This window comes from Carassius auratus, chromosome 5 (genome assembly GCF_003368295.1).
Source record: "Carassius auratus strain Wakin chromosome 5, ASM336829v1, whole genome shotgun sequence".
In the NCBI taxonomy this organism is placed as follows: Eukaryota; Metazoa; Chordata; class Actinopteri; order Cypriniformes; family Cyprinidae; genus Carassius; species Carassius auratus.
In genome coordinates this window covers 14,576,928-14,597,132 of record NC_039247.1, presented here as the reverse complement: position 1 = coordinate 14,597,132, position 20,205 = coordinate 14,576,928, and the positions used below count along the sequence as shown (strand labels likewise).

At 37.6% G+C, this 20,205-nt stretch overlaps 1 protein-coding gene across 2 annotated transcripts in view; it reads left to right on the top strand.

Moving 5' to 3' along the window:
• The first annotated feature begins 1,823 nt into the window (after window positions 1-1,823).
• The window catches only part of LOC113077441 (phospholipase D2-like), a 28,271-nt gene continuing 9,889 nt past the window's right edge, over window positions 1,824-20,205 (top strand). The window contains exons 1-13 of one of the 2 annotated variants that reach the window (XM_026249849.1): window positions 1,824-1,933; window positions 7,893-8,021; window positions 12,198-12,325; window positions 12,399-12,541; window positions 12,645-12,738; window positions 12,833-12,898; window positions 13,048-13,106; window positions 13,208-13,342; window positions 16,147-16,257; window positions 16,362-16,505; window positions 16,625-16,708; window positions 19,556-19,634; window positions 19,835-19,945. In XM_026249849.1, the coding sequence (XP_026105634.1) occupies window positions 7,916-8,021; window positions 12,198-12,325; window positions 12,399-12,541; window positions 12,645-12,738; window positions 12,833-12,898; window positions 13,048-13,106; window positions 13,208-13,342; window positions 16,147-16,257; window positions 16,362-16,505; window positions 16,625-16,708; window positions 19,556-19,634; window positions 19,835-19,945 (1,260 nt within the window). In that variant the 5' untranslated portion in view covers window positions 1,824-1,933; window positions 7,893-7,915. Of the gene's footprint in view, window positions 1,934-1,982; window positions 2,265-7,892; window positions 8,022-12,197; window positions 12,326-12,398; window positions 12,542-12,644; window positions 12,739-12,832; window positions 12,899-13,047; window positions 13,107-13,207; window positions 13,343-16,146; window positions 16,258-16,361; window positions 16,506-16,624; window positions 16,709-19,555; window positions 19,635-19,834; window positions 19,946-20,205 lie in introns of those variants that run through there. The other variant, XM_026249846.1, reaches the window with a different exon arrangement.

Genomic DNA, 20,205 nt, shown 5'->3' with positions numbered 1-20,205 from the left:
CCACACACTGTTTTTCCTCTTTTTTTCAGGAGATGGAGAGTTGGGTGCTGATTGTTAAGATGATTGTCAAGGTTTGTTTTTGGGCAGCAAACTTGCTATTCAATGTTGGCACAGTAGCTATCTTCCTCATGGGTTACTTCAACCAGGTACCCAAGTACCCATTTCCTTGGGAGAACAAAAAGTACACACCTGAGCAGAGAAGGAGACTATGTCCAGAGAAGGAATGAACAAAATGCCACTCTTTTTCTGCTTATCTGATAGATAAAATAAATACCAAGACAGGTTTTATAGAGTACAACAATCTACACATGATTTGAACAGGATCGTTCGACTTACAATGTGGTTTTGTCTTACGTATATTTGATATCAGGGAGGGACTTTGGGTGTCCAACTGTATGCCTTAACATTATAATATTTATATAATATTTTGTACTCTGACCACAGAAGTCATGAATGCTCAGATTTTGTACACTGGGGGAATTTTACAGAAAATTACATTTCGCTTATATATGTGCAAACAATGTAAATGAGTGAAATAATGAGGAATAAATAAGATAATATTTTAAGCTTACCATGTTGTGGTTCTTCAGTTCATTGTTGCTGCAGTGAAGAATAAAATAACTGGCATATTTCAAGGTTAAAATCTATCTGATCTTTTTTGAGCTTGGCTACCACACATTTTCAGAGGAAAAAAAGGGGTCAAAAGCTGTTACTGGGGTGGAACAGCTACTATATGTACTGTTTTAAGTACTAATGCGCTTCAGTAGCATTCAGTAGCAGTTTCTTCATGGTATACTATATGCTTAAATATTTAGGGTAAATTAAAGGATAAATTAAAAATAACTTTTCAACTTTGTAACCACTGGGACTTAAACATTTTAGTTTTTATATTAAAATACATTTTGACAGTACACAATCAAAATGGTTTCATTCGAAAAGGGCCTATTGTTTAATCGAAGCCTGGAGGTATTTTAAATCTCACAATGACTACCTACATTTCCTGTACTACCACCCCTCGTGCACGCAAAGCGTTAATTTCCTCTCAAACTACCCTGAGGTTTTTGTCTAGTTTGTGGTCGAGGCTTTCGTGTCTCCTCGGATGTGTGTTTTATCAGTGTGTTGTTTGAGGAGAGACGCTAAGGGGGCTGAAGCCCCGAATGTTTTTATTACTATGCCCTATACAAGTCATTACAGGCTTTCATGCGAATTAAAATAATTTCTATAAGAACCGAAGTTGTGCTCCATCCAAGAGTACACCGTAATTCACTCGTGACATGAACCGCCCACTCCGGCTTGCACTTCTGACAGACATGGAAACTGGCCAACCAGCGATCAGAAACTATATCCGCGATAGCTTCTAATCAAATTACTGTATGATTAATCGCTGTAATATAGATTTTTGTCCAATTATTTTATTTGACCCCTGTCACTGTAAAGAACCAAATATCGATATTTAATTATTACCAGAATTATGTATATTGTCCCTAGGATGCATTGTCTGGAATGTTCTTCGCGTCATGGCAACAATTCAGTGAACAACAAATAAATATTAAGTGATTTGGTGTGTGTGTTATTATTATGTAAGTAAGTGTATCCCGTGCCGTGTATTCTGACTCATACACGGATGACTCTGGGATAAGCCCCGGATATCTACTAGAAACTGTTTGAACGATACAGATGCTCCCTCATCTCATCTTATCTCATCTCACTTCATCTTATCTCTCATCTCACTTCATCTCACTTCGTCTCATCTCATCTCATCTCATCTCATCTCACTTCACTTCATCTCATCTCACTTCATCTCACTTCACTTCATCTCATCTCATCTCATCTCATCTCATCGGAGTGGATAACTCTGCTGCAGCTTCCAATCGCGCGTCAAATCTACGCAAATTACGGTGATGATGACCATTTGCGCCAGGGACAAATCCAGGTATATTTGTTTCAACAAATCGGCCAAGAAGTATAGGGAGTGTTTGTTTTATGAATCACTTCCCTAAACTGACCTCATTCCTAAAAATCGCCGGAAAGGGCAAGTGAAATGAAGATATATCTGCATTCCTTCTCTCTGCGGATCATTCTCGGTGCTTTACGGTAAATTTGGCCTATCAAGTTTGTCAACGTTAAACGCTACACCAAAACCTACGCCTTGGGAGTTGTGATGGGGGATAAGTTTTCCAGAAGTTTGAGTCTAACTGGGATATAACGATCTAGGAATCTACAAAGTGCGAAACGAGCATTTAATAGCGACAGTTTCCTCGGGGGTGAGTAAAATAATAAAATTTTGATTAGAAAAGGGTAAGTTATTACGATCGGGGTGCATAGGAAAATACGGCTTCAAGCACATTTTCAAAAGTGGATCGTAAAATGTCTTTCTTACGCTTGTCTTTCACACACTACGAAACCTCTTATTGTCATGAACATATATACTGTGTTTTTAAAAGCAGCTAGATTTTTCATCCGAGTTTCGTTTTAAAATCGCGAGTATAAACGCGTGATGCACACTAGTTGGGCAGCAGACGAGAGATTGAGACACGAACACCCTGCTCACTCCCATCCTCTCGACTGATGATGATGATGGGTTAGTGTCAGCCTTATCTGAATCGCCAGAGAGAAGCAGGCTGGGTGAGATTTTTAAAGAGGGAAAGGTATTTTCTCACATGACAGGGAAACACACGAGCCGAGCCCTGGTTAGATGTCAATCATACCATAATCGCAGTCACCCATCCTCACATTACAGATCCTGGCGAAACATAAATAATTTCACAACAATGTGTGAGCCAGGACTAGCATTTGAATATCAGTTAGATTTTAACTTTTGTAGTAACACCTAATAATAATACTTTTCTTTAACATTTCCTTTCCAAGTAACGTTATCACTTATTTGACAAATCTGTCATGTACAAATGTGGTTGCAGTTATTGTTATCACAGATTATTGAGTCATGGCTGCAGGAAGTGATTTTAGCTGTGGTTTTTATATCTAGGCAAAACAGTTGCTACTTTTGAAATAATCAACTGCAATATATATGGTTTTATGATTTGTTCAATCTTGTTACAGGTGTATGAAGCGTTGAACACTGCCTCTCTTTCTTCCTGCCCTTTCCTAGTTTACCTGAACTCCCGTCTCTGTCCCACTGTGTCTAGTGTTTCACCTGCAGCCCGGTTGCCTGACAACAGTGGGCACAGCCCTCTAAAAGCCTCTCTGTGTGCCCTTCTGTTCACTTCCTTGATATCAAATGTTTAGTATTTGAATATATATCTCAGTACCATTCAGAAGTTTGGGTCAGGAACATTTGTTAATGCTCTTGAAGGAAGTCTGTTATTCTCAACGAGACTTCAATGCTTGATCAAAACACAGGTAAATTGGTAATATACAATTTAAAATTACTTTTTATATTTTATAATATATATATATATATATATATATTTTTTTTTTTAAATATAAATTATTCCTATTTTAGCAAAGCTTAATTTTCAGCACCCATTACTTTAGTCTTCATTGTCATATGTACCTTCAGGAATCATTCTGAAATGCTGATTTATTATTAGTATTGAAAACAGTTATGTTTCATAATATATTTTAATGGAAACTGATATATATATATATATATTTTTAATGCTTTGATAAAGTTTAAAACAACAGAATGTATGGTTCATGTGTGTGTATATATATATATATATGTTTAAAACAACAGAATGTATGGTTCATGTGTGTATATAATATAATATAATAATAAAAAAAAAATATATATATATATATATATATATATATACATACACATACACATACACATACACATACACACACCACACCTAAAAATGACAATGTATATACTTAGAAATTCATATAGTTAAGAAAACAACACAATCTGCAAACAATATTTTGCATATTTATGAGTTGCTTTAGTTGTCCTCAGATTAAAAAGTAATCTAAAAAAATAAGAATTTTTACTAAACATCTGATTCCCATGGCGTTTTTGAGATGTACATGTGTCAGTGCTGATGTCACAATCGTATCAAGTGTCATTACAGAACCTCAGAGGCATGGCTGATATCATATTACCTAAGAAATCTCACCCTGCTTGGTTAATTATTTACATCAGCACCATTTCTCAGTCCTGTTCCTGAAGGTTCCCCAACAGGTTTTGGAAAATTTACTAGGCACCTCTATTTCAGGTGTTGAAGTCTCTAAAGCCCCTTTTACACTGCACACTGGACCCGGAAAATTGCCGGATTGCCATCTGTGTGAATGCAAGCATGTCCCAAAATGTGCTGATAAATTTAATCAGGCTTGTTGGATTACGGAGACGTCCAAATGTGTGATTTTGAGGAGCCTACAGAAACTTGGTTGGGAACTACTGAGTTTATAACATTAGAACATGACTTTGACTAGATAGTAATATCCTCTATCAAATCCGCTGAAATCAGTCTAGTATCATTTATCCCACTTTCCACTTTTGATTTGTTTACTGTCAACTCGAGAATGATTTACATATTTTGAACAAAATAATAAAGAGGCATCTTTAGGGATGGGCAATATGGCAGAAATATCATATCACGATTTTACGATTATTCAACATAATCCTGTTGGTTTTACTAATTTGGAAGTTGTCTGAGCAGTACATCCAAACTAATTTTAAAAACAACTTTATTTTAAAAACAAAGGTAACAAAATAGAAAAGAATGGCAGATATTTAGGCCAAAGTGGGCGGAGATAAAAATCTTTGCCATTATTTTATCATTCTAATTAAAATAAGAAGAAAAATACGCATAATATACATATAAAACAAACAGTGCTTTATTTTTCAGGTACAGAAGGTGACATTGTCATTTTGTCAAAATATCATTTTAAAATTACCTCCATTCTCAGAGATCCCCAAACGGTTCGCGCAAAGCTGTTCAAAAGATTCAGTTTCCTTTCCTTTCAGTAGCATACTGTGTTCTGATTGGTCAACTAACATAGTTTTAATTGGTTGTCCCGCACACAACTTCACGGTAAACAATGCGTTAGCATCTTTTTGGGGTGAATTATGTCTTATTCCTCTCATCGCGAAGCAAACAGTAAAATAAAAAACTTGAACAGAATAGCACGTTCAGCGCGGGGGCGTGGTCACATTAGATATAATGAAGGGAGACGTGAAAGATTGGACATCACGTTGTTTTCATATGGATTACTTTATCACAGAATATCTGTTTTCGGCAGTTTAGTTTTAAAGTAAACATGTCAAGCTTTCTATAGATATCTCTCTCATGTCTCTTCGTTGAGTATTCACGGAGTTACACTTCATTTTAATGACATGTTTGTAAATGAAGATCAGCGCTGACTTTTTCGGGGTTATCAGGGGAAAATGACTCATAACGCGTATCCGCGTTAATCGACTCCAGAGGGTTTTAACATATAACTGTTAGTGCTAGCGCAACATACTGATAAGACGCTTGGGAGAAAACAAACACATAACTTCATAATCATACTTTGCGTTGTGATTCGGAGATGCTTGTTGGTCTAAATGAAGTTGGTAATGAACCCTCTTTTATGGCCAAACGCTTTGAAAATCCCGCCTTGAACTCACCGAGATTAGAAAAGCAGTCATCAGTGAAATGCCATTGGTTCTTCTGATCTTCATTCTTTGGCAGTGAAAATAAAACAAACTTGCCTTTACAATTAAAAACACACTGTCTCCTCGACATGATGCTATCACACCAACCACAGCGTCTGTGTGTGTGTGTGTGGGGGGGGGGGGGGGGGGGGGGGCAGGTCAGAGTTTCGTTTCTCCCAAGACGGTAGGCGGAGATTATTATGCAAAGTGTTCCTAGTGACGTACATAGAGATGACCAAAAGATTTGAAATCTATAACGACTCGTTTCAGCGATTCAGAGTCGACTCCTTACTTTAGAAGCCAATAACTTTATAAATCGTGTACTTTTTGGTTCAATTACTTTGCACATTGTTTACACTGATGGACAGCTACATCATACACTGTAATACAGGTAATTTTTGATTTCCCATCTGTGTGGCTCTTTAACATTCTCTGATGAATATGTGAAGCTCCTTTCTGAAGCATGTGGTCTCAGAATGCATTTTCCTTTGACATAAAAGATATGGGACAATTAATAACTTTTTTCCATTACTGCCACCTATAGGACAAACTCCACATCGCACACAAAATTGTTCAGTGTCATAAATTTGGGGGCCAGAGGGGGGACCATGCTTGTTGACACAGCAACTGATAGAATGTGAGCAATAGTGCGATACTACAATATTTCTTCAAAAGCCAATCGTGGAGACATTTTAATCATCCACGATCAAAAATAGTTACAGTGCACGCCTTTAGGCAACTTGATAGCAAATCATCTGCCACAGCTAGAGTGTAGTTTTAATATTGCTATAATGATGGGCTCCTTTGTTTTGTGGGCAAGGTTGCTTTAGAAATTCAACACAGTTCAGCCCAAAGACAATCTGGAATGACTCCAACAGCCACAGGCACTTTAATTTTTTGTCCTAGTTTTTTTTAGTCATGCTGAAATGAATACAGATTATGTGATAATAACAACAGTGCAGACAAATCCAGCACCTGTGAATATAAAGTACATGTACAGTAATAACAATAATGAATGCTGTTTTTAATCATACGTCTTTGTATGCATATTATGCTATGTGGATTAAGTTTAAAACAGGGGTATTAAACTCAGTTCCTGGAGGGCCGGAGCCCTGCAGAGTTTTGTTCCAACACTGCTCCAACACTAATACCATATAGTTTTCAAATAAGCCTGAAGGACTCGATTAGTTGTTAATAAGGGATACATCTAAACTCTGCAGGGCTCTTTTTGACACCCCTGGTTTAGGAACAAACAGAACCAAATAAAATGAGAATAAATAGAAATACACAAAAGAAATACAAAGAAGAATATGGATAAAAGGAGGTTATGGATCTACTGTCCATAATCTCCATTTGGAATATGACAATACACCTGGTATCTATGAATGGTTTAAAGAAATGTGTGAACTTTGTGTTTAGAAGCCCAACTCTCTACAGCCATTTTTCTCCTAACTGCAGAATTTTTGTTAATGCCTTTACATTACATTATTATCAAGTGTTTACATATCAATGTTGTTTATAGTAAGGGTGCATGTGGAGGAAATTTCATTCTTATCTGAAATATTAATATTATTAGCATTATTTGCTTCACTCACTGTACTAAAGAGTGTTCTTTAGACTGCCTCTGAGTGCTTCAGTATGCTTGAGTTTTTGATGAGCTGAGAGAAAACAGGAAATCTATTTGATGTAAGTGTGTGCAAGACAAGTGTGAGACAGAAATGTTATTTTAGTTTCTTAGATGTTCTGGCTACTTAGAAAATGATTTGCATTAAATTCTTAGAAACTCATCTGGAGGACATAGTTGGACACCTTAAATGGAAATATATGTTGAATGTGCATTATAATTAGATGAGTAGCATCCGTATTTAGGTATAAATGTTGAGTTTGAGTGTTTCCTCTTTGTCGCATTCTGCAGTCAACTTGGATGACTATATGACTGTTAACTTTTCTTGCAAGAAAAGAAGTATTTAAAAATCTTTTGTCTCATACCATTATTAAAACACTGCTCAAATCAAGTCAAATTCGACAAATCCGGACAGGTAGCTGAGAACACATACAACTTTCTTAACATTGATAAGAGATGCTGTGAGAAGATTTAGTGTAAATGGAGAAGAGCAGAGGTCTCAGCACAGATACCTGCTGTACCTCAGTAGGGAACAGCCTAGTTTGTTTCCTTCTAGTTTTATCTAAAATCATGCTAATTTTCACATCTTGTAAACTATGTAAAAAAAAGCATAGCTAATATTTTTCCCTCTTTGTTTGCATGGGTTTGTTTGTTGGTATGTTTACACAGGTGTGTCGTCGTCCAATAGCCTTATGGCTAGTTCTGAGACAGATGCAGCAAAAAGGTGGCAGAAATGCGTGGACACCGTGCTGTGCAACATTACTAAGGAACAGCTGAAATCTATCGAAAACAACAGTGGTAAGACAAATCACATATACCATAGTATTTAGCAAATTTTGAACTCTGCCTGTAACTTTCAAGTGAGCTTAAAGGGCAAGTCAGCTGGTTCATGTGTTTGATTTGAGATGGAAATAGGTTGAGCACCTATTGTGCTCACTGTTTCGTTTTCCTCACTATGTAAATCATTTGCATACCTCCCTGCTGCCTGTCCTCACCTTGATACCCAAATTTGAAATTATTTATTTTGTAGTATGTTTTATTGTTTTTAATAGTTTAGATTTCTTATATTGTACATTTTATCAGTTTTCATGGAAAAACATGAAAATAATGTGTTTATTGGTATCAGCAAAAACTGTAATATCAGTAAATTATTATTTATGGGGTTTCGCTGGTAATGGACAGGACAGTGGATGTTAATAGAAAAGGGGGTTGAGGGAGAGGGTTATAGGATTGGGACATGATACAGGCCACATTTGAACCTGTGTTCCCAAGAACACAACAGCTTTTTAAATGTATTTGTCACAAGGACTGCCCACTTAGCTATGACGGTGACTCAGGTTGATGGTTAGTAGGTTTGCAGGTACAGAGTTATGTACCAAATACAGAAAGTTTTCTGATAATCAAGACTCTGACAATGGCAATATGAGCAGTAAGGTTGAATATTTTACAGAAAAAAGGTCTTAAATTGCAAAGGACAGGCATAAAGCTTCTGACATTTTCTTGTCATTTATTTTATTACAGAATAAAAACCATTAATAGTTATTACATAATTCACAGTTAACCTTCAGACTTCTTTTCAGTCACTGATTTGTCTCATAGGACAAAGGATTATTTATGCCGAGTCCACATGTCAGTCATGCTGTAAGAACATGTATTGAAAATGTGACAGTGGGTCCTTATACTTGTGAAAAGACTGTAAAAAAAAGTGGAATGCAGCGAGATGAATGACTGCCTTCACAGCTATTTTGTCTCATTCATATGCTTTTAGAAGAATTGTGTTCTTAAACACCACACTGAAACTGAGTGACTCATCTGATCTTTGACCCCTGGTGATATAACACTGTTGAGACTGAGGCCCCTCACAATGTTTTTCAAAAAATAATAAAAGACAGAGGGGCCAAAAACAGGAACATCTGTTATTCAAAATATATTTTAAACCTGAAAATAAACAAAGAATCATTATTGTGTAAAATAAATAAATATTTTAGATTCGGAACTATTGTACACTAATTACATAAGTCTGGGACATCATATGGTCAGATGTCTCTCCACTGAATTACAAGATGCTCTTTGGATCAAGACCAGCTCAGAGTCAGGACTGAGTTCACTTACTCCTGTCCATTTACAAAACTAAAACACTGAGACATCCAGCGATTCATTGAACGAGCCGTTTAACATCAACTCTGCAATGGATATTAATATCCGAAGTATAGTGAAAACACTATTAATTAGCACAGTAACAAGATCGGCAGTTTAAGACATTAACTTGTAAGCAGAAAACACAAGATACTTCTCTTTTCAATATGAATAAGGCTTTATTAGATAAATCTAAGGCCCCATTTACACTGCATGGTTCAAGTGACCCAATTCCGATTTTTTGCTCTCATGTGGCACAGATCGGATATGACCGGTGAACGTGTAAGCAGGAAAAAAAACGCATGGATTCCGATGTTCTCAGATCGGATTCAGGCCTCATTCATATGTGGTAATAAATCGGATATGAATCGGATACGTGCATTTGCGTGTGCCATGTAAGCAGACAAATCGGATATTCCCCAGTAAATGCGAGCCGTACGTCATTAAAAAAAGTGATGTCAACTCAGGTGGACACCACCAACTGAGATCACATGACTTATTATAGGCGTGATGGAGGACGAAGGATACACACAGTGGAGCAATGCCGAGGTTTCATGTCTTTTAAGTCTTTGGGGCGAAGAGCAAAAATGCAGGGTTGTTACAGAAATAAAGGGCTCTCCTTTTTTGCACGCTCACCGTCTTCAAACAACACGAGTGCTGTCTTGCTCTCTCTCCCTCGCGCATATTAATCAATTGACACGATGGTGTCATAATCATTTAAAATGAGAATGTAAATCTGCTCACCCCATTTTTGTTTGTAAGAAAAAATTTGATTAGATTTCATATCGCAATATATATCGCAGAAAAATAAAATATTGCAATGTCATTTTTTCCCAATATCGTGCAGCCCTACTGTATAATTTTATTTACATCTGCATCCATTGTATTTCATGCTGTTTTACTTCATTTTCTGGGTCAGAACGTCTACGTTTGGTAGTTTCAGCAGTGTATAGTGTAAATGCAAAAATCGGATACGGGTCACTTTTAAAAGATGATGTAAGCAGGTCGTCAAAAAAATCGGAAATAGTCTGAAAATCGTATTTGGGCATCAAGACCTGCAGTGTAAATGCAGCCTAAGACATATAAACTAATCTAGCACAAAAGCACACACTCACACATTCACACAAGTTGCAGGAAGATAGAAAGTTAGGAAAGAATAAGTTTAAGAGAATTAAAATGTGGAATCCCAAGTTTTTCAGCAATTCATGAAATTGCATAGACATGAACAACAATCAATCACTTAATTATCCCTTGCATTGAGTTCCTCAATGAGGTTAAATTATATCAGATACACCAGTTTAGCTCAGTCTGGAGGAACGTTACTTGTTTTGACTGTGTAAAGGGGTTCCCTTTGTGGTCGTGTTGAAAAGGTTTCCCGAGGCTACTGATTGGCTGGAAGTTCAGTAGTCGTTGAAGTGACGTCTTGGGAAGCCCGTAGTTTTGCATTGGCTGACGATGCGGAGTTGTGGTCTGGTTGAAGTTTCAGACGGTCACTCGAGGTCAGACTCGAAAACACAGCATTACAAAACTTAACTCAGAACACGAAACTCTCGAACAGAAAAGAAACTAAAGTAAAAGAACAGATGTAAAGTTTGACGAGACTAGGTGGTGTTTCTTGCTAAGTAGCAGCAGGCGTGCAGGTGAAGCATGCTGGAACCGCGCTCAAAGAACGCTAACAGTGATGACTAAAAGCAAAAGCTAAAAGCAAGCATGACTAAAAACAAAAGCCAAAAGTTAAAAGCAGGCATGACTAAAAGTAAAAGCTAAAAGCAAAAAGCCAAATTTGATGGTGTCTTGAGTATTTAAACTGTCCTTTCGGCCACACCTCAAATGTTGTCTTGACCAATTAGATATTGTCTCTGCTCGGGGTGTTGTGATGTCTCTCCACCCCCATAGATCATATGTTATCTTAGCAATCATGTGGTCCGAATTTTCCCACTCTTGCAGGGTATAATTTTGGACATGATTCCTATAACAAGAATATGATACTTTTGACAATTAACTGTTGGTCAGAAACGTTTCAAGCAAGCAGATTCAAACACACACATACTAAACATGAATATGAATCCTTAAGTTATTCAATAGTTATAGACAATAAGTGATTAGAAAGATGATAGTCAAATGTGTGGGTTACATATATAATATGGAGTTAAGCAGTGGACTGATATTCCTTTATAAATCTTTTTTTAGTTCATTTTGGTGCATCTACATCTGAAAAAGACAGTTTTTCTGCCATTCTCTGACATAAGGACTTTCTGTGGAGACCAGAGTTTAAAAGGTCCCCTTAAAAGGAATTCAGTCTGGTTCTTTTCTTCTAGGTGGGGGAAGTCAATCCAAAGATCTTGCGATCATGATTACTGTCATGGGTTTGCATATGATGGTCATGCTGTGCATCTCTTTGACCATCAATCTTGATTACTTGCCCCAAATTTGACATTCTCTTTTCCGAATTGAAATTGTCAATAATTGTTCTAATGGTGTAAATGTTGAAAGCTGTTCTGTGAAAGAGTTGGTTGGTTAGTGGACTTGCTTCTGACTTGTGGTGCTAGGAATTGATTTACAGCCTCCTGTTGTCTTGAGCTTTTCTGTGGAATTTGGCACCTCATGTTTCAACCATGCTCCCTATCAAATCTTTAATTTGTCTGGTTCAGGTCTGATACGCTACAATGATTTCATACAGCTTGAATGTTGCTGAAATTCATGATGATTTTTCAATTCAAATCTTCACTCAAACTGCTTTGCAGAAATATTTTGTATTAAATGAGACAAACAAATCGCATCGCACAGCATTATACTAGTGGTCTCAGCCTTATGTTTGTTTATTATTATTTCTTTCAGAGGAACGGAACTTTTTTGTGGTACATCACCTGGCAGACCTAAAAGAAGTTTGCATCTCTCCTCTCATTCATGGCACACCTATCACCTGTAAAGTGGAAAACACAGAGCGATACACCACACGCTCCAAGGTGCGTTTTTGGGGTTTTTACTTAATAGTGTATTGTTGTGTTATACCTAACAGTGTATAAACCCTGTTTGCAGGTACGTGTGTGCACTCTGTACACGGTCCGTCTGACACATGGCAATTTCACATGGACGGTAAAAAGAAAGTACAAGCACTTCCAGGAGCTCCACAGAGACCTGTACAAACACAAAATGATGCTGCAGTTCTTGCCTCTGGGGAGGTGAGCACACACGCAGACACATGCAAATTCACAACACTTCATTTGTTTGAGCTGGAGTTTTGACCTGGTATTTTCCTTGCCTTGTTCTTTTGATTTGAATTAGATTTGCCATTCAGAGACAACAGCTGGCAAGTTTGCCAGAGGAAATGCCAACTTTACATGGAATCAACAGAATCAGGAGAACGTCTAGCAAACCGGTATATACGTACTAAAGCAAAGACCACCTCCCTCTAAAAGTTGCACACTGACTGTATTGTGTATATATATATTGTTTTTATGTGTGTTTTTCAGAAATATCTGGAGGAATATTTAAATAACTTACTAGAAAACACTTTCTACAGGAACTATCATGGGATGGTAAGAAGCTTATTTGCACATAATATATGTGTATGTAAAAAGCTGTAAAAAGCTGTTCTTCTCAGACACACATATGGATAAATTCTGTACAAGGTTGCAGAGGATTGTGGTTGTATGCTTGCATATTAAAATGTATTTTGTGCTCTCAGTTGGACTTTCTGGAAATCAGTCCACTTTCCTTCATCAGAGACCTTGGACCCAAAGGCCTGTGAGTACAGATTGTGTTTGTTTCTTCTCTTGCAATTTCAGTATTATTCCATTGTTGCCTTACTTATTTTTTTAGCCTTGTTGTTTGGGTTTTTTCCACAGTGAAGGTTATATTCTGAAACGGTCCGGGGGTCACCGCATCCAGGGGCTCAACTGCATCGGACATCATCAGTTCTGCTTTCGCTGGTCTCGTCGGTGGCTTGTGGTGAAGGATTCGTTCCTCCTGTACATGTCCAGGTGAGTTTCTCCACAATACAAACACACCCACATGTGCACTGTTATGTGTTACTTCACATTGCTCTCTGCTCTTTTCTGTTGTTTCAAGTTACAACATGCCTCTCAAAACAATCAGCTGCTTGTTTTTGACATTTCTTTCTTTAGATTTTTTTTATTTACCAGCCATTTTTAATTAATTTTAAGTCATATATATCAGAACCATCTGTTGTCATGTGACAACCCTCTAATTTTACCCTTAGAAAATGTAAATGTCTCTTAATTCCCAAATCCAGCATAGGGACACTACATCTAGCATTCTTGATTTACTGTATGCATTATTGTGCAGTATTGTACACTGTAGGGTGGAAAGGATTGTCACTCGAAACAAATATTGATCCCTCTCAGCCTGAAGCTTCCAGCATCAAAATCACAGAAGGTCATTGAAAGGTTAAAGCTGTAGTTGGAGATAATGCAGGAGTTAGTGCTTGGACTAGAAGCCAGTCTAACGAGTTCCCCCTTACTATGTCAATATAAAGGTCTTCTGTGTTGTGTCATCAATCAAACAGACATTAGCTGTTTAGAGAGGACTATCACCAAATGTAGATGGAAGTGTTTGTCTCTAATAACAATTTAAAATAAGTTTGCACAGGTCAGGAGTGTCTCATTCAACCACTCAGTTGTACACCACTAAATGCCCGTGTCAGTATCTTAACAGGGTTTCAAAATGTTTGAGGAAATGACATGAGTCATCGTTTTCCATCTTCCTTTTACCGCTGGAGCCAGTTTAAGTTTTCTGCAGTAACAATGCATCATGTGTGAGAGCCAAACAGGCCAAAGTAAAACAAAACAGAACCGTTTCTATGAAAACACTGGTGAAACTTTGCCCAGCCCTTCATTGTGTGCTGGGGTGGGCGCTATACTGGTATGAACGTGACTTCCGGTATTATGTTTTTCCATGATATGGATTGATACGGTTTTTCCATGATATGGATTTTTCTATACCGTAGATACCATTCCTAGTTGGGGTATGCCAGCTCTCTTGCAATGGACACACACCACAACGTACTCTTCACGTTTGCCCGCGCCCTCAAATCAAAACTGCTGACTCCTTGCAGTACGCGATTTCGGACTCAGCGCTTGTGTCTCCTTCCGCTTTGTGGGTGGCGTTAACGCGTTGTGTCACATTAAAAAATCATTGTGAAAGAACCTGACGTGAGAATTAAAATAAATTAAAAGAGACTTCGAGGCAGAGGAATTTGCCTCGATCATTTTTTGTAATCGAGTTACTCGAGTTACTTGAGGAATCGTTTCAGCCCTAGTGTACAGCCAGCAGATTATTTCAGTAGCCCCTCACTGCAGAACACAAGATCCCGGGGGCGGGGTTGGATCCACATCTAGGGGGTGATAAAGCCTACACTGCTTAGTTTTCCCGCTTAATCAAGCGGTCACTTGTGTGAATAGTAAATAATTGAACGCAAAATATTAATTTGACATTTTAATTACCTCAACATGACTCGCAGTAACCGCTTTAGCTTTAATTAAAGGAATACAGTAGCCTATATGTTAAATCATTCAAATAGATAATTTCAATTGGCAATATTTCACAATATTACAATATTACAGTGTTTACTGTATTTCTAATAAATAAACGAAACCTTGGTAAGCATAAGAGACTTTCCAAAAAAAAAAAATGTATATATATATATATATATATATATTCATTCATACAGGCCTACCTCATTTTGCACTTTTTGAGAAAATCAAAAGCACGATTTACAAAAATGTAAATTGGCCTGAGACTGACATCCTGAGAGGGTTCTTAATGTTTAGTGATGAATCTCAAAAGTTCTTCTGTACATATAAATGTTTCTTCATAAAGAACACTCAGAGGTGTTATCTGGATTTGGTGCTCAAGGAATGTTTCTCACGTTCTATCAATGTTAAAAACAGTTGTGCTGCTTAATATTAATGTTGGGGACTGGGTGTGCCTCACATGTCCTGAAAAGTGAAGCTGCGGGCTATCTGATCGCCCCCTGGAGGCTGGCTGCAGTACAGTTCATAAACACCGCCCACTCAATGTAAACAAATAGGACTTGAGTCAAAATAAGAAAATAAATTACACTTCCAATATAATTTTCTGAAAGATGGTTTTGGTCATTTAACATATTTGTTATCATGCTGATATATGTTCAATTGTTCATTTTTGTGATAAGTTTGTAGCTATTAATTTGATGCTATAAATTTGGGGGGTGTCGTTATGATTAATTGGGTCTGCGGGAGTTTGGGCAGGAGTTTGATACTACGGCTCAACCTCATGACATTTCTGCATAGACTCTTACTCCAAATGAGGTAATTTACTCAAGATGGCAGCGGTCATACTGAGATGCTTTGGCTTCACTTTACTATAGTGGAAGGAAGTGGAGACGTATCGTCCATCTTTTTTTACAGTCTATGGTGGGAACCATGAAAGGTTCATAAGACAAGGATTTATTTGAAATAAAAACAAATATTATTTGTTACATAATAAATGTATTCAACTGTCACATTTATTTTGCTAAAAAAGAATGCATTTCGTTTTTAAAAGACTTTTAAATGGTAATGTATTATCAGTGCGAAACTGACAAAATCATTTGGTTGTTTTTCATTTGGTATAATGTTGCTGGATTCTGCTCTGAATAGCCTCAAGCTTTTATTACCATTTATTACCATATTATATACATATTTTACCATACTCATATTTAATGTGAATTAATATTTGCTTCATCCTGATGAATAATTTTTCTAATTGATTTACGTTGTTTTCTATAATTGCTGTGTATGAGCAGAGATCCTGGCGTTGTGTCGTTTGTTCTGCTGTTCGATCCTGAGCTGAAGGTGTTGGTTGGACGTGTTTACACTGATACCAAGCATGGCGTCTGCATCGAGAACTTCAGCAGGTAAAAAGATCAATATAAGGAAATCTTCCTACTGCTTACACCAGTCTGACAGACTGTTTTACAGAGACATGTGCAGCAACAGCTGGTATGTGTGTGTTTTGTAGGAAGCTGGTGATTAAGTGCAATAGCTACAGACAGGCCTTGTGGTGGAGTCATGAGATTCGGAGTCTCTCTGAGCGCTGTGATTTCCACCAGATGAATCGCTATGAAGGCTTCGCCCCACCCAGACCGGACACCCTCACAAAGTGGTGTGTGCATTTACGTAATATGTCCTTTGTTGAACTTTCGATCAAGGAAAATTGATTGACTGGCCCAATTTGTGTAATGAAGTGGGAGTTGAGTAAATGACTCATTGGTTGATTGACAGGTATGTTAATGGGAATGGCTATTTCTCAGACCTGGCAGATGCATTGCAACAGGCCAAGGAGGAGATCTTCATCACCGATTGGTGGTCAGTGTAATCCTACACACACATGTACAGTACATGGCCTTAATGGGTCAGTAGCTTCATTTGTAATCACATACTGTATACAATCAAGACCTACAATCCAGAACTGAAATCAGGATTTCTACAAAATATGAAGCAGCACAACGGTTTTTAACATTGATAATAATAGGAAAAGTTTCTTGAGCACCAAAAAAAGCAAATTAGAATGATTTCTTTAAGTGTCATGTGACACTAAAGACTGGAGTAAAATTGAAATGGATAAATTGTAATAATATTTCACAATATTAATATTTTTGTTCATGTATTTTTGACCGAAGTAATGCAGCTAAAGCCTTGCACAGGCCTCAAATCTAGGACCTTGCCCAGCTCTGGCCCGAGATGCTCAGGCCCTAGTCTGGGAGCCCAATTCTTTTTTCTTTTTTTTTCTCTCTTTTTAGTCCACCACATTACCCAACCTATACTACTTTTGCAGTCATTAAAATAGTCCAGTTTTGTTTTCAGTAGCAAAGTGGTTATATCTATTTTGGTTTCATTATTAAGTTAATTTTGATAAATGCTTGGAGTATTCGTTTAGTTTAGTTTTTTAATATTTATTTTGTTAAATATAAGTTTTTGCTATTTAAAGTGGCAACCAAGGGGCCAGTTTCTCAAATTAAAACTTGACTTTCCTACAATGAAATCTATAGATATAAAACACTTCAAGCATATTCAAGGCTTCACCACAGGACATGGCTATTCTTATTTTCAAGCCTTTTCAACAGTTAAGGTCATTGCACACTGAGTCCACTGCGTTTTTTCGTATTCGTGATCCGAAAAAATCGTCATGCACAGAGACCTTGCACACTGAGTCCAATGCGTATTAATGAATGTGTTACGAAAAAAACTCGCAAAACAATACAAAATGTCATCTTCAAGTAGTGAGGATGATTTTTTTGTCCTCTCTCTTCTTAAAAAGTGAAAAAGGAAGAGGAAATATTGGTTCCATCCACTCCTGCGATCGCGTAGAGAGGAAGGAGAGTTCCACCTCCTTATCAAGGATTATCAAGACCGATTAAAAGTTTACGTTAGAATATCAGTGGCTCAGTTTGATGTTTTGCTAGCGATACTGGAGCCACATATTTAAAAGAAGACCACCAATTTCCGTGTGAATCAATTGATCCTGAATAGAGACTGGCAGTATGTCTAAGGTACTCAATTGATCCTGAATAGAGACTGGCAGTATGTCTAAGGTACACTTGCGCTCACACGCGCATGCACAGATACACGGCTTACAGGGACTTGGTGTGCTATAATTATAATTAATTTTGATACAATAATAGTTGTATATATTGTTGTAGGTATCTGAGCACTGGTGATTCATTCACCACCATTGCCAGCAGTTTTACGGTGGCTCTGAGTTGTCAAAAAAAGTGAAAGTGACGTGACCCATACTATAGTGACCCATACTCAGAATTTGTGCTCTGCATTTAACCCATCTGAAGTGCACACACACAGAGCAGTGAACACACACACACACACTGTGAACACACACCCGGAGCAGTGGGCAGCCCGGGGAGCAGTTGGGGGTTCGGTGCCTTGCTCAAGGGCAACTAAGTCGTGGTATTGAAGGTGGAGCGAAAACTGTACATGCACTCCCCCCACCCACAATTCCTGCCGGCCCGGGACTCGAACTCACAACCTTTCGATTGGGAGTCCGACTCTCTAACCATTAGGCCACGACTTCCCATTACAGTCTATGGTTTTTACGAATGTGAAAAACGCAGAAAATTGAACCTGTTCCAGTTTTGACAGTCGAAAGAATCAGAGGCAGTGTGCAAGTGTGATTGACATAACGTGAGGTTGGATTTATTTTTTGACGTGCAAAAATTTTGCATACGAATTTCGGACTCAGTGTGCAAAGGCCTTAAGATTAATGAAAAAGTCCAATCTTAAATAAAAAAAACATGCTTGCTGTAGAACATGGAGGCGCCAGCACGTTAACTGGCATTTTCCCCCTAATAACAGTGGAAACAACTTAAAATATGCAATTTTTTCTGCTCAGATTAGTACTGCATTCATCATCTTGTAAAGAGTCTGCTTTTATTTGTGTACACTCTCAATAACAACAAAACCTTGTGCTTTTGTAAATGAAAGAAAACAAGCAGGATGTGCCTTCTGCAGTCTGTTGTCTTTTTAAAATATATAAAGAAGGAGACGCCTAGGTGCCTGATGTAGGCCCGCCTGTGAGCCGTGATATGAAAATTGGCCCGAAGCCCGGTCCCATGGGGCCTAAATAAGTCGGGCCCCATCGAGGTCTGGCTGAAATGCAGTGCTCTGTCAGTGAGGACTAATTAGAAGACCTTTGTTTGGAACAGAATCGTGTTTGTGATTTTGTTATAATGCTCAACTTGTTGCGATATGAGCAGATCTGAATCTAATGCTGCAATCAACACTTTTAGTTTAATTTTTCACTTCATTCACGACAGCCGTAATAGATTTAGTTTAATTGTGCAGGGGCATTTTTGTCCAATTAAGTTTTTTCATTTCAGACCTGAGGCCAGAGGAAGGCTGTATGACAGAAAGTGGCCCAACACGTTCGGACAGTTCACTGAAAAGAGAGAACTGACTCAAAAGAATGATTAAATCAGAAATAATTGGCATCACTGGTTCATTTGACAGAAATACAGGCACAAATAGGTAACAATCGCTGAAATATTTGCAGGGAAAATAGTCAGTCAGAGCGCTCATGGTACACACAGTGCATATAGTCACACACCTGAAGGTGCCACTGTCACTTTATTTCATGTGTTTAAATTATATCTGTGATTGAGTTTTTGTGATTTGAAGATATTTGTGTTTCTCTCTCTGCAGGCTCAGTCCAGAGGTTTTCCTCAAACGTCCAGCTACAGGAACATACTGGCGCTTGGACAAGATTCTCAAACGCAAAGCAGTATGTTGATCCTTTTACATAACATTAAACTTTTATACATTAAATTAATTATCTACTCTATTTTAAAAAACATTCCATGTGTCAGACCATTATTTATAGTTATATTTATATTGATGGCCTTGAACTTTAACATGACCTGATGTGTGTGTGTGTGTGTGTGTGTGTGTGTGTGTGTGTGTGTGTGTGTGTGTGGTGTTTAGGAACAGGGTGTGAAGGTGTGTGTGTTGTTGTATAAAGAGGTGGAACTGGCTCTGGGGATCAACAGCGGCTACAGCAAGAGAACACTGATGAACCTGCACCCCAATATTAAGGTTTGATACACTATACACATCTGTTTATACAGCTATGGGGAAAAAATCAATGCCATATATCCTCGCAAAAGAAAGGAAATCATTGCAAATGAAAATGAAAGTATTGAGAAAAAATAAATGTACTTTTTGCAAACAAAAATAAAGAATTGCAAAATATAAATAAGACTATAAATATGATTTTGCACCTCATGTTTTCCATGGCCATAGCTACTAATTTAATTGCAACACTGCTTTTATTTTGCATTTCAGTCAAGTGTGAG